Source organism: Danio aesculapii, chromosome 4 (assembly GCF_903798145.1).
Source record: "Danio aesculapii chromosome 4, fDanAes4.1, whole genome shotgun sequence".
NCBI lineage: Eukaryota > Metazoa > Chordata > Actinopteri > Cypriniformes > Danionidae > Danio > Danio aesculapii.
In genome coordinates this window covers 23,154,940-23,169,939 of record NC_079438.1, presented here as the reverse complement: position 1 = coordinate 23,169,939, position 15,000 = coordinate 23,154,940, and the positions used below count along the sequence as shown (strand labels likewise).

The following is a 15,000-nucleotide window of genomic DNA, read 5'->3' as shown; positions in this document are numbered from 1 at the left end:
TTGTGGCTTTAACACAAAACAAAATTAGTTCACTTCCACTATGTAGCACAATATTACTTCATAAACTGCATAATTACATATTTTGAAAGCATAAAGTCAGTAATAAATGAAGCTATCTAAAAATATAAAGACAACATGGACTATTTTTTAAAGGTTCGAGACGACTGCTTTATTTTATAAAGATGCAGATATAAAAGTAACCTTGTAAATAATGATTCCGTTTTAATATGTTAACGTTTCCATTTGAATATGTTAAAATATAATTTATTCCAATGATGTGAAAGCTGCATTTGAGGCATTTGTGTCCTACATGAAATCACTCTAATGATTTGGTGCTTTAAAACATTTTTTTTTTAATTAACCCAAAAGTACTCATGCATTTTGACTGTTATTTTATGTTTTGTGTTACAATTTGAATGTTATCAATGTCACACACACACACACACACACACACACACACATATATATATATACACTACTATTTTTCATTTCATGTGATAAGTTTTTAGTTAAGATACTCCCAAAATAATTTCACATAAATCAGCAGATTTTTTACAAATTCTCCACAGAAATAACAAAAAAATGTCCGCAGATTCTGTCTGGCCCTAGTTATGAGGTAAAATCGGAAAGAAAAGAGAAACTGGTGTGTAAATTGAAAAGAATCACTTATGGATTCAAGCAATCAGGCAGGAACTGGAACAAAATGTTGATTACTTGTGTGAAGACTTGTGTGTATGGCTTTTGTGCTTATTTAAACATATTCAAGGGTATGGACAGATGGGTAGCATTTTGATTATCTGCAGTGGGCCGCTCTGGCTGAATTGTAATTTTTGTGTGAACTACCCCTTTATATGCTTCTGTAAGTAAAGGTAAAGTTAAATATTATATTACAGATAATATTTGAAAAAATAAACCTTAGATAGGAAGTTGTGAAAATAGGAAGGAAGAGGTCATAATTACGAGGAGGAGATTTGGACTCATAATAATAGGAAGTAATGTGTTTTAGACATGCAAGTCATCATAAGGTGGATTAAAAATGTTTTTCAAAATTGTCTTAAAAATGTTTAAAGTTTTTTGATCAGCTTCAAATACTGAATATCTGTGTGTCTGTGTGTGTGCGTGTGTGTGTGTGTGTGTGTGCGTGCGTGTGTGTGTGTGCGAGAGAGCAGATATAGTGGAAAGTGGAAAATGAGGGAAAAATTTATCAATAAGTCATGACTAAAATTAAGTGGCAAAAAAGCTTTTAAAAAAAAGACTTTTATTTTGGCGTGGCGGTGTGACGTCATAAGGCTGCGCCGCTCCTGCACTGTGATTCCATGCTGTGATTCAACTAGAGAAAGGTTTGTTTTAAAACTTTTACACAGATATAAACTGATTGATTAAAGTTTCAGGTTTTTTCATCCTATGCTAAATTATGTACCTGCTGTTGAAAATAATATTTTAACCTTTTATACAACATAGTATTATTTTACTCACAGCAATGAGGGCTATTGTTTGAACCGAAATGTGTGTAATAAGTGTTTTAATGAAGGTTTAGTTTATTAAATAGTATAATGTCATTCCATTCTAAGTATACATCACCATATATATGGAATAGCATACTGGTTAATCAGCTCATTTGTGGCAATTGTATCTTGTTTGAACTTACTGGATTTATTTTTGTTAATTACTCTCATATAAAGAAACTGTTGAAGCAAGTGTTGAAGAGAAGTTATTTTGTTTCTGCTCATTGTTTTATTCATTTAACATTTTTTTTATTGTTTTGTTCATTTTAAACAGGATAAAGTGTCCAAACAGAGAATAACTCCTGCTGAAGCGACTGATCTCAACACTGTTATGAAGATGGTGTTTATTAAAGAGGAGAGTGAAGATGTGAAGATTGAAGAAACATTCAGAGTCAAACAGGAAGATCTGCAGGAACAAACAGGTTAGTTTTCATTCTCAAAGACCAACTCAGTCATGAGATCCTCATTCAGATATATTTTAATAATAAGAATACTAAATTAAATCCATCTGCAGCCCTGAGTGTGCTGCCTAGTTCTCCTAAATGCACATAAGCACTCATTGAAAGACAGGAATGAGCTTCTTTCCTGTTACTTGTTCTCATGTCTTTAGTCATTATTTTTATGTATTATTAGTCTCCCATTTTCTGGACCTTCTTAAGGTTATTGCTTTTCTTGATCTTCTACTGTTTGTTAAGTGTCCTTAAGCACTGGCGCTATATAAAATAAATAAAAACAATAAATAAAAAAAGTTTAACTGAGCTGATGATATTTGACCTACAGTATTCTCATAGAAGATATCTGCTATTACAGTGATGTTGGCCTAGTACTTTCCATTTGCATATGTCACGTTGATCACAATTCCCTTTTTTATCAACTTCTTTATGGGTTTAAACTTGTTTCTAGTAGTTGTTACTAGTTCTGACAGATAGTATCTGAGTTAGAATTACATCATTATTATAATAACTAATTACCAGGGCTATTGTATTTAAAGAGGGTTTCTGTGGGGTCTTAAAATGTCTTAAATTCCAAAATCTAAATTTTAGGCCTTAAAAAGTCTTTTAACTTTTAAAACATTTGTTCATTTATTTTAATTAAATTTTTCAAAGAAAGTTTATGTTTGGAAAAGTGTATGGATACAAGTAAAGCTTGCTTGTTTTTACACAATATTTAAAATCTTTTGCTAAAAAATATCTACAATATTTTAATTTTTTATCATTCATGTATTATTGTATTATTAAATGTATTAAATCATAACTTTTTTTTGATAGGGCAAATAAAAATCTTTTCCATCTGGGGCATTTGAAAAATTCCTTTCCCTTTATGAGTCTGAAATTTCATTCATAATTGTCTTGAAAATGTCATAAAATTCTTGCATTAAACTTGGTGAAACCTGCAGAAACCCTGGTTTAAAGTATGTCAGAAAGCGTGGAGGCCCCCAATATTAAATATGCTGAATGAAATGGACACTAAAGTAATTAATTATTATAAATCATTGTACAGTATTCTAAACTATATTATGTTGTTGTGGGACGACGTGAAACAAAACAAACTATAGTGGAACAATAACGTTTAGCATTGCACTGACTACAACTGGCCAACAAACTAGTCTAAATGACTTTTGCTGCTTAAGAATTGGATTACAGCATGCTGATGATATGCACACATTTGAGTGTAAAGTTCGTCAGTATTGACCATATTCTTCACATACCAGCAGGTGCCGCCATTGGAATCTTTTTGCCTGAAATTATTGTTTTTAAGAATTAATTTTTGGATCGTAAATACAGTGTTATGCAGCTTAGGCATGAGACGATAACAGTTTATAAGGTATACCACAGTTTGGAAAAGTCATGCTTTTAAAACCTTGTATATCTAAGGTTTTGTTTTTACGTTTGAAGTTTTTTTAGGACAGTATCTCCAGCAGAAAAAAATATCCAAAGATGCCATTTTAAATAGTAAAGAAATCTGTGTTTCTGAAACAAATGAAGACAGCAGAAGTCAATGATTCATTTGAATGATTTAACCTGATCACCATGCCTAATGTTGCAAAGAAATTTTTTTTTGAAAATTTGACTTTGCATGTAAAGTCATGAACACACTTGTTTGTAGAGCAAGTAGTGTGACCGTTCTCTGCCGTTTATAACTCCTGGTCATTTCTCCAATTGTCACCTGAACTGGAAGTGCTAAAACAATAGCATATGAGATCAGGTTACTATGACATGTTTGACAATTGTCGCTGTTTGTCATTGTACTCTGGTTCTCCTGAGATCTGATGCTGAGTATTCTTAGGGCTTTTCACACTTCAAATGTTTAACCCTGGGTCATTCTAACCCTCGATAAACAATCCTGCGTTATCTGTAATCACGTTCCACAATGCTCATGCTATACCTGGTGTTCATTAACAGACAGTCCACATTTGCAAACCCCGGGATAACATTATTATTTGTATATTTACGTTGTCACTGTCCCTCATTGGACAAACAGCAGGTCACCTTTTTAGATGGCATTTCTGCATCTTATCAGGTAAATAAAATGTCATCACGTAGGTCTTCGGCTAAGCCTCAGGACATGCACAAAGGCAAGAAAACAAAGACAAAACTACAAATGAATGAAAACAAGTAGCAAAGTATGTCATCTTGCCATCTCCTCCTCTCTCCAGTTTACAGCAAACGTGGCATTAAGCATTTGCATAAGTTTATTCATTCATTTTCCTCCGGCTCAGTTCCTTTATTCATCAGGGGTCACCACAGCAGAATGAACCACCAACTTATCCAGCAAATGTTTTAAACCGCGGATGCCCTTCCAGCTGCAACCCAATACTGGAAAACATTTGCATAATTTATATACAATAATGCAAACTCACAAATATAAGTGTGAATTATGCGTACGTGCTGTGAACATGCAGGATCTGTCTCAATCAGGCCTTTCAAGCAAGTTACAAATGTTTAAAGCCAGTGGAAGATACAAATGAGGGAACACAACACGAGTAATCTAGAGCGAGTGCATTTGATCATTTGCATTTAAAGCCACAGGCACAAAAAGAGCTTGGTTTTTCTCTGACCCCCAAAATGAAATATTCTGCAAGGTACAGTACAGACTAAAAGTTTGGACACATCTTCTCATTCAAAGAGTTTTCTTTATTTTCATGACTATGAAAATTGTAGATTCACACTGTAAGGCATCAAAACTATGAGTTAACACATGTGGAAATATATGTGTAACAAAATATGTCATGTTCTGGGTTTCTTCAAAGTAGCCACCTTTTGCTTTAATTACTGCTTTGCACACTCTTTCTATTCATGCCTAGGCAATCTATTGATGAGCTTCAAGAGGTAGTCACCTGAAATGGTTTTCATTTCACAGGTGTACCCTGTCAGGTTTAATTAGTGATATTTCTTGCCTTCTAAATGAGTTTGGAACCATCAGTTGTGTTGTGCAGAAGTCAGGTGGATACATAGCTGATAGTCCCACTGAACAGACTGTTAAAATTTGTATTATGACAAGAAAAAAGCAGCTAAGTAAAGAAAAAAAAACGAGTGGCCATCATTACTTTAAGAAATGAAAATCAGTCAGTCCGAAAAATTGGGAAAACTTTGAAAGTGTCCCCAAGTGCAGTCACAAAAACCATCAAGCGCTACAAAGAAACTGGCTCACATGCGGAACGCCCCAGGTCGGAAGACCAAGAGTCACCTCTGCTACGGAGGATAAGTTCATCCGAGTCACCATCCTCAGAAATTGCAGGTTAACAGCAGCTCAGATTAGAGACCAGGGGGATATTCCAGAAAGCTGGGTTAACTTACCATCTGCTAAACCCTGAACTTTTGGTCGATTAACCGAAAACCTGCTTATTGTGAGTATGTCGGTTCCAAAACAGCTGATAAGAGTTAGTAAAATCAACCTCCTGAAGATAACCATGGGTTAATGCACGCGCACGGTGCATACCTGAAGGCATTTTCAAGTCACAGTGAAAAAAAAAAGCGCAACGCACTTTACAGAGGCGGAGGTTTTAATCACAGATTACACATGTGCATCAGTGAAAGAAATATAAGATAAATATACAAGAAAAGAAAAAATAAGTGATTCGTTAGTTTAATAAATTACACATGCCACCCTCCCTTTTATTGTAATGAAAAATTTAACATCTCTTTGCCAGTTTGCATTCCGTCAAATAAGATGTGTATATGGCCACACTGGGCAAAGTATAGGTATACTGGGGCACAGAATTTAACATCGCAACGTACCTGTAGAGAGGTGGGGGTGAGTTTCACGCGACGTACCTGAAGAGAGAGGTGTAGGTGAGTTGCATGCGATGTACCTGAAGAGCGGTGGGGGTGAGTTGTGAGGGGACGTACCTGAAGAGCGGTGAGGGTGAGTTGCGCGCGACGTACCTGAAGAGCGGTGGGGGTAAGTTGCGTGCGACATACCTGAAGAGCTGGGAGGGATGCGGTGGAGAGTGGTGTGCGACGTATTTAAGGACCAGGTGGGAGATGCGCGATTTCCGGGAGATTATCTTTCATTTTGCAGGATACTCCCGGAACTTCCAAGAGACTTGGGATGTCTGCATGAGCGTCACCTTAAGGTGAGAAATGTATACTCACTTAAAACAGTTGGGTTTATAATAACCCAACAGGTAACCCATAGATGGGTCAATTTGGCACCGACTTTCTGTTGGGTTATTTTAACCCAATCCATAAGGTTGATAAGGTTAACCCAACAATTTGGGTCACAAAGATAACTAATTTGTTGGGTTATTTTGCCAAAAAGTGGCTTAACCACTATATAACAATAAATTATTTGTATTATTATTATAGTAGTAGTAGTAGTCATCTTTAGATGTAAATAAAAAATCCACAGCTTTTAATACATTGGCTAAGCTTTATTTAAATCCATGAATTTAGTGCCACTCCTTTCACAATAACAAATGCCTGAGAGCAGTTTAGTTCATCCCCAAGCAGCAGGACATAAGGGTTCTGTCTCTGTTGCTCCTCCACTAAGTACTGAATGAAATACAAGTATACACACATGAATTAAATAATGTCCAATATTTATTGTAATAAATAATGCACCTAGAGGTAAAAAATCAACAAATTCTTGTTTTGCCTCCTGGTATCTTGCTGCACAATCTGTATGGCAGTGAAGAAATGATAGCTGGCTGAGTTGTTAAAGCACCCTCTGCAAAGTGGGATCTCCAAGGCTGTCTTTATATCAAACAGAAGAAATCACAATAATTAAACTCAAAACAAGCCCCTCATATCAAAGGTGAAATGCTACAAATTGGGATTAAAACAGAGCTGTTATGCAGGATTGTCTCACCAGATGAAATGTTTGCTTGAACTGGTAGATCCAAGACTCTCTTCTCTTTTTTTTTTGCAATATGAGAGAAACCGCAGTGATGCATGTCCCTAAATAACATAAACAGTACACTGGATTTATTAAAGGGATATTTTACACAAAAATGGAAATTCTGTCATCAGTAATTTCACCCTCCCCTTGTTCTAAATCTCTCCTCAGATAAACACAAAACATGATATTTTGAACAATACAGGTAACTAAACCATTCTTGGTCTACAGTGAAATTCCATAGCATTTTCTTATCTGTTAAAAAATAAAATAAAAAAACATTAATAAAGGGCGCTCGCACTCACCATCACTCATGCTCTTATTAAGACGCCTCGTTTGGATAGCAGCCACAAAACAATTGATTATAACTGCTGAACATGTACCAGGTTGCAAAAAATGTAATTGCTGACTCGTTTTTCTTTTCATAAGTTTTAGCTATTGGCGCCAGAAGCGGACCCTCATCCAACACCTGTTCCTCATTATTCAGAGACGACATTGCCATAAACCACCCTTTATATCACCTCCAAGAATCCTCTATTTCCCTAATCCTTCAAGCAGTCGCCCCTAGAACTCTCCAGTCATATCTCACTGCATGGAGCTCTTTCAAACACTTCTACTCTCTGTATAAAACACCTTTTCCTTCCTCTCTATCACCTCATTCATTTCACATTTATACATTTCAAAAGATATACAAGCTAGTTCAATTCGAAGCTACCTAAGTGGGATTACATTTTTTCACAAATTGATACACGGGTCTCCTTCAGATGTCCTTACAAATTCTCAAACCACCCTCCTTATCAATGGCATACAAAAAAAACCCACTCCCCCCACCCCCCACGCCAGACAACCCATTACACTCTATTTCCACACATACAGCCCGCACACTCTATGCCATGTTCACACTAGATTTTTTTGTGTTTCAAACTAAAGATAACATCTAATTTCAATCCCACAATCCACCCCACCATATCTGATCTAACCTTGCTGGATAAAGAAACTCTATCTTTCAATAATAAGCAAAGCAAAACAGATCAGCTATACAAAGAACAATCTAATTTCATTTTTGACATCCCCTTGCCCACACACCCATTCCAAACCCTCTTAGCATTCTTGCACTACAGGAGAGCCCAAGAACATAACCCCCTCGCCTCCCTTTTTACTGATGAGGCTAACCGTCCAGTAACACGTTTTTGGTTTCAAAACCACCTAAAAGAAGTTCTCTGCATTTCAGGCTTCCCACCACCCCGAACCAATCTCTACACACTCATTCAGGATAGGAGCAGCCACTACAGCAGCCCACAACGGCCTCTCCCAACAACAGATACAAACTCTCGGATGTTGGTCTTCTAACGCCTTCAAATCATACATTCGCCTCAGCCAATATCACCTCAGAGAAGCCCAGCTGATTCTAGGTAGCAAACAACAACACTCTAGTTTCTAAGCAGCAGTTCTCCCTATTTTTCACCCTACTAGTGTAGGACTCCTTTTACTATCTTCACCTTTTTCTCTTCCTCTTCATAATTTCACTTACTTTCATTTATTTAAAAAAATAAAATAAAAATTATTCACCATCATCACACTCCCCGCAATAATTCAACCGCAAAGGCTTAGCTGGGACACATTTTGCTTCCATACTGACCACCATTTTATTACATTACATAGTAGCAGTAACAATGCTCTAGAAGCTCTACTGAGCTATACTCAACCTTTGCACTATGTGCTGAATTAACTTTATTTAATTACCCCAATTAAACAAAGATAAACCAGGATCCTCCCTTCGCAATACTTCTTAGCTAGAGTTTAGTTAAAGGATCGTCTTTATAATGTTTTTGAAAAAATAATAAATTAGATTCATACTTTACCACACAGGGTAACTCTGATGGGTTCTGGAAAATGAAGTCAATGTCCACTCCAGTGAAAAAAATGTAATAAAATACACTTTTATTAATAAAATAAAATCCAGTGAAAAAGTAGAATAAACAAAAGACAAATAACAGAAACAAAATCCTTACTTTGTCCTCCGTTGAGGATAAAGGGCAACCACCCTCATTATAGAGAAGTCAGAAAGCGCAAATCTGATCAGTATGGCTGCACTTTTATACTTCCAAAATCAGGTCATGCACATAATTACACCTCATATATCAGTGAGGACTTGACATATTGAATTATGCTCAGAGATACAAGTACCTATACACCATTTGGGTCTTACCTATTACATCAAAGAACAGATTATAAATCACTAAGGACCAACTGTATAATGTGGTCTGACCACTCAGTCAAGAGTTGTAATAGTCAGCTAAACTTATAGGTCATGTCATCTGTGAACAAATGTATAGTTGTTCCCAGGTACATTTAAGAACAAGAATCAACATACAAACAATTACATGCTTATTATTTAGACCGTTTTAAGCCATTAAACGCTACCCAAGGTACCGGTGCCTACAGAGGGTACCGGCATCCATGACCAAAGAGTATCATGGCTTTGTGGCCAGGGAGTTCCCCATCCCATGGACAGAGAGTCTCAGGCCTTCATGGTCAGCTGCGCTAGCTGTTTGCACTCAAAGGAGAGGAGGTCAGAGGAAGGTAAGAGCAGATGAGGGTCAGAGAAAGGTAACTCTCTCTCCTTCATCATTCATTAGTCTTGTGTGCCCTCTGCTGGTTACGTTGTGCTCTTTGCTTAAACTTTCAGATAAAGTTGAGCTCTGAAGTATCGGAATGTCAGTATAGGAGAGGTTTACTTTTGTATCTTCCTCGTCTCACATTAATAATGGCACCATTCATCACAACTACTACACCAATGTTGTAGCTTTAGCTGAGCTCATACCCACATTACTATTGACCGGAACCAATGTTCCTGCGGGATTCCACACAAGTCTCTAATCTGCTAATTTTTCACTCAATCATCGCACCACTGCAGCAACAGTGTCAGTCTAGCTGAGCTCCTATCCACTTCCATCATAACATTTCCGTAAGAGCACACATAACACTCCAGACACTGACTACCAATGCACCTCTGCAGCTGCAGAGTCACTCTGCTGAGTCTCATTCCCCCTCTGCAACACAGCCGCAACAGTAATGCTCTGCTTGAGTTCACATACACTTCCATTTAGTCATTTACTACTGACACACTCCCCAGCACTTCCACAGCAGTTAAAACATCTCTCCAGAGGTGTACTTTCCTTCCAATACTGACTTCCATTGCATCTCTGCAATCGCAGAGATTCTCCGCTGAACTTCATTCCCCTCTACACCACTGCTGCAGCAGTGATGCTCTGCTGAGCTCATATACACTTCCATTTAGCCATTCACTACTGATACACTCCCCAGCACTGCCAAAGCAGTTAAAACGTCTCTGCGAAGGCAAATTTCCCTTCCAATATTGACTTCCATTTCACCTCTGCAGCAGAGGCGCTCCGCTGAGCTTCATTCCCCTATGCACAACTGCCGCAGCAGTGACGCTCTGCACTTCCAAATTTTCATTTTCACTGATACTCTCCTCTGCCACAGTAGTTTAAATGCCTCTGTGCATGCATAGTTACTCTTCAATAATTCCATGATACTAACACTCACCGCACATGTGCAGCAGCAGAGACACTCTGCTGAACTTCATAGCTACATTTCACCACTGCCATAGTAAGCCTCTCTAACAGAGCTCACGCCTACATGCTTCAAGTCATTACATTTACCTCACTCTCCAGCCCGGTCCATGCAATTAACACTGCCCCGGGAGCACATATAGTTGTACATATTCCGTCAGTCAGTACACCACTCAGGTAGCAACTCTTATCTCTCCATTTATACCCGCACCGGCCCCGTTTTTGATCCTACAAGCTATTCAAGTACAATTTTAACACCTTTTTATACCAGCAGCCAGGTATTGCGTTGATCTTCATTGCCTTTTAGGGGGTTCTTAAAAATACGCAGTTGCTGTCCCGTGCAGAGCATTTTGGGGAGTTCTCGAGACCTACCGGAGCTCAGAGCTCCCCTGTCGCCCTGCAAACAGGAGGGATCCCAGGGCTCAAGGACCTTTTAAGCTCAGGGCTCTCTCCCGGGACAGCGTGCCAAACTTGCTTATAATCAATCATCAGCTAAGTGTGAACTCTTGAAGTGAAGTTTATTTATAAACTAATTTTGAGAGGATCACGTGATTAAGATTGAACATGGCTGGTTCTGCATTAGCTACGTATCATCCGCCAATCAAACGATTCCTAACCCAATATAAAGAGCCAAGGTTTCTCACTATAGTCATCTTCGATCTGAAGAATCCCCCTTTCCAACCGTACTCCTCCACCTTTCTCTTCATAGGGTGGCACAGTGGCCCAGTGATTAACACTGTTGCCTCACAGCAAGAACGTCACCGGCTCTAGTCCTTTAACAGGCCGGCTGTCATTTCTGTGCAAAGTTGGCATGTTCTTCCCGTGTTTGTGTGGGTTTCCCCCTGGGTTCTCCGGTTTCCTCCCACATTACAAAAACATGCACTACAAGTTAATTGATCAATCTAAATTTAGCACTACAGTCAAACTTACATCCAGCAGCATATATCTTATAACAATAATTTTCCGTCATCAGCTCTTATCAAAAACTGGGGGAGTTCTCGAGACCTACCTGAGCTCAGAGCTCCCCTCTCGCCCTGCAAATGGGAGGGAGCCCAGGGCTCAAGGACCTTTTGAGCTCAGGGCTCTCTCCAGGGACAGAATGCCAAACTTGTTTATAATCAATCATGAGCTAAGTGTGAACTCTTGAAAGATGAATTGAATCTGCTTAAATGTGTACACGTTAATGGACTGAACAAAATATGATCTGATTTATTTTGCATTTAATGTGCATCAAAATTACAGTGTGTGTAGCCAATGTTTCCAGTGTCTTTTCACTTTTCAGCTTTTGATGAGTTTTTAAGACTTAATGAAAACTAATGTTTTATTTATTTCAGACCTAATTGAAGAGAATGAGGGGAGTAAAGAGGAGGAACATCATGTCAAAATTGAGGAAAAAACTAATTTACAGACTGATAGTATTTTGAAAAGGAGAGACAAGAATCGTTTCACCTGCACTCAGTGTGGAAGGAGTTTTGGAAGAAAAGACCATCTTAAGATTCACATGATGATCCACACTGGAGAGAAACCATTCACATGCACTCTGTGTGGAAAAAGTTTCAGCCAATTATCATCCCTTAATCAACACATGATGGGCCACACAGGAGCGAAACCATTCACTTGCACTCAGTGTGGGAGAAGTTTCAACCAATCATCAGACCTTAATAAACACTTGAAGACCCACACTGGAGAGAAACCATTCACTTGCACTCAGTGTGGGAGGGGTTTCAGCCAATCATCATCCCTTAATCAACACATGAGGATCCACACTGGAGAGAAACCATTCACTTGCACTCAGTGTGGGAGGAGTTTCAGCCAATCATCATCCCTTAATCAACACATAAGGATCCACACTGGAGAGAAACCATTCACATGCACTCAGTGTGGGAAGAGTTTCAACCGATCAGCAAACCTTAATAAACACAAAAAGATCCACACTGGTGTGAATATATGAGCTCCAAAATTGAAACTGCACCAGACAACTCACACTGGAGAGACAGTACACTGTGACAAGAGGTTTATTCAGTTAACACATCTGAAAACACAAAAAAGGATCTATACTGGAGAGAAACCGTACAGATCTGATCAGTGTCTACAGAGTTTCGCTCATTCGGCGCAGCTTAAGAAACACATGGACAAAAAGTTGCACACATGACATGAATGCAGCAAAACACTTTCTCATGTTCACAGGATGTTTCATGTCTGAATAATGTTAGAAAAGGCTGAGTGACGGTATACTGTTTTCCAGCAGTCCTACACTGCAGTAGGTGGGGTTGTAAATTTGTTGCGCTCCTTGCGTTTACCATAAACACAATGATGGCGGCTGAGAGAACAGTTTCAAAAACATCTGGCAAACAGCACCACAGTGCAGATACATCTGTACTCTACTCTCCAGTGTATTCATGTAGCTGGTGTTGTTCTGACTCCTAGAATGAGAAACAAATCACTGGGAAGACACCGCATTATCAAAGAAGGTGGAGCTCCAGGATGGTTAGTTTGCAGTATACCAGGGCCTCAAGTTTAGAAAGCCCATTTAATTGCCCTGTGTTGCAGCTTTTATTAGTAAAGTTTCTTTACTTTTAGGTTCAAGATTCTTTCTAGTTTACTCCATATACTTTTTTGAGTAGAATACAAAATTGATGAATATTTTATGATTTAGGCAGAGTGACAGGTATTAAGTTTTACAATATTAATACACTGTGATGATCCCAAGACTCCAGATTGGAGTATGTGGTAAATCCTGATTGGATGCCTGCATTACTCCTCAATGGGTATATAAAAGTTGTTGTGCTAGCTACCCCAGGATGCTGTTGCTTCTCAGAAGTCCTCATGTCAAGACCTGCCATCTCATTGACTCTTTAACCTTATGGTTTTGTTTTGCATTACTTACTTGCATATCATGTTGTTGTGATTGTATCTTAAGTTCTTTATCTTCATTATTACCTCTAGACATTTGTTGGTTGCTTTGATTGATTGTTCTATGAGTTACATTTTATAATAAATAATTTGCATTTAGGCTATTTTGTTGGCTCATCTCTCTTTATGTTGCAACTCAAACAAGCGGGTCATAACACTTTTTGTAAAATGTCAAAAGGACAATGTTATTTGGAAATGGCAGAGACAGTCCTAGCCTGCACCTAAAATTCTGTCAGTAAAAATTATAATATTTTTAGATCAGCCTCAAAAATAACACATTTATAAAATAAAATGAATAAAATAGATGGACGGATAGACATTGCAGTGGTGGAAGGGGAAATAGGATGGCTTGTTCAACCATAAACCAAGACTGAGCTCTCTCAGGAGGGAGGGACCAGTGCGCGAGATGTCTCAGACTGAAGGCGTAATAATGAAATAAGTGCTCAGGAAGCCCCAACTCTTTTTATTATCAACTGGTTGTTGCGATGTACTCCTATAGCAACCTAGGGTGCTTATTGTTCCAGAGAAATTAATTGACTAAATGATCAAACTGTTTTAAATATTGTAGAGAAATATTTACAGGAATATACTGAAGTAGAGAAGTAACTTTAGAAAGGCAATTCATGTTGAGTGTGATAGTTTGTTATTTTGAGTATCTCAGAGCAGTGGTTCTCAATTCTGGTGCTTGTGCAAAATGAGTTGACAACCGTCCCAAATGAATTTTAGCTCTTATTACTAGATCTTAGAATCACACCTGAGGACTTCCGGTTATGTCGCCTTTGGTATAGCCGTGAGTGTGACCAGCTCCCTTTAACTTTTCATTTCTTCTTTACAAACTTCGCTCTTTTAGAACTTTTTGGGAACCTACATCTATTTACTTTTCTTTCTTAGGGTGCGTAGTATTATATTCTCACTTAACATGTCGAAAGGAAAAGGCCAAACAGGTGGAAAAAGACTGTGAAGCATCATCCTCGCCTAGCTCTAGTGTTACGCTAGCTGAAATCAGCGCCCTGCACGAGAGCTCAGAGCCTCTCTTGCCATGGATTTCAAAGCCTCTTTTGAAAGCTTGGACACTAAGTTGGACAATATTAACTCCACAGTCGCGGCTCACGACCAGCGCATCAGTTGCCTCGAATTGGGACTCACGGAGGTGACCCAGCACCTTGAACACCTAGAGGCCACGTGCTCCGGCCTCACTAAAGAAAACGAGTGGCTGCGGTCTAAAATTTCAGACCTAGAGGGGCGCAGCTGGCGGCAGAATATTCGCATTGTGGGCCTCCCTGTGTCAATTGAGGGACCATGACCAACTAACTTCTCCGAAATGCTTGCTGAGATTTTGGCTATCACATTTTCGCATCACCGCTGAACTGGACAGAGCGCACCGAATCCCTGCTCCCAAACCTGCCCAGGACAGAGACTGCGTCCTGTGGTTCTGTGGTTTCATCCTTACCAGGTGAAGAATTTCGTAGTTTGTAGTCTCGGACAAAAAAAGGGATTTTGACCTTTCGTAATCACAAGATTCGGATCTTTGAAGATTACAGCCCAGATGTCCTAAAGCTGCACAGTTAATTCAAAGATGCCATGACGGCGCTCTACAAGTTCGGACTCAGACCTGCTCTTCTCTGTCCAGCTAAACTACGCATCACTCT

At 38.7% G+C, this 15,000-nt stretch overlaps 1 protein-coding gene across 1 annotated transcript; it reads left to right on the top strand.

Moving 5' to 3' along the window:
- Window positions 1-1,798: 1,798 nt before the first annotated feature.
- On the top strand, window positions 1,799-13,035 carry LOC130222386 (gastrula zinc finger protein XlCGF49.1-like). The gene is made up of 2 exons (XM_056454983.1): window positions 1,799-1,927; window positions 11,773-13,035. The coding sequence occupies exons 1-2, from the start codon at window positions 1,837-1,839 to the stop codon at window positions 12,387-12,389; spliced, it is 708 nt and encodes a 235-aa protein (XP_056310958.1). The 5' UTR covers window positions 1,799-1,836; the 3' UTR covers window positions 12,390-13,035.
- Window positions 13,036-15,000: the final 1,965 nt, after the last annotated feature.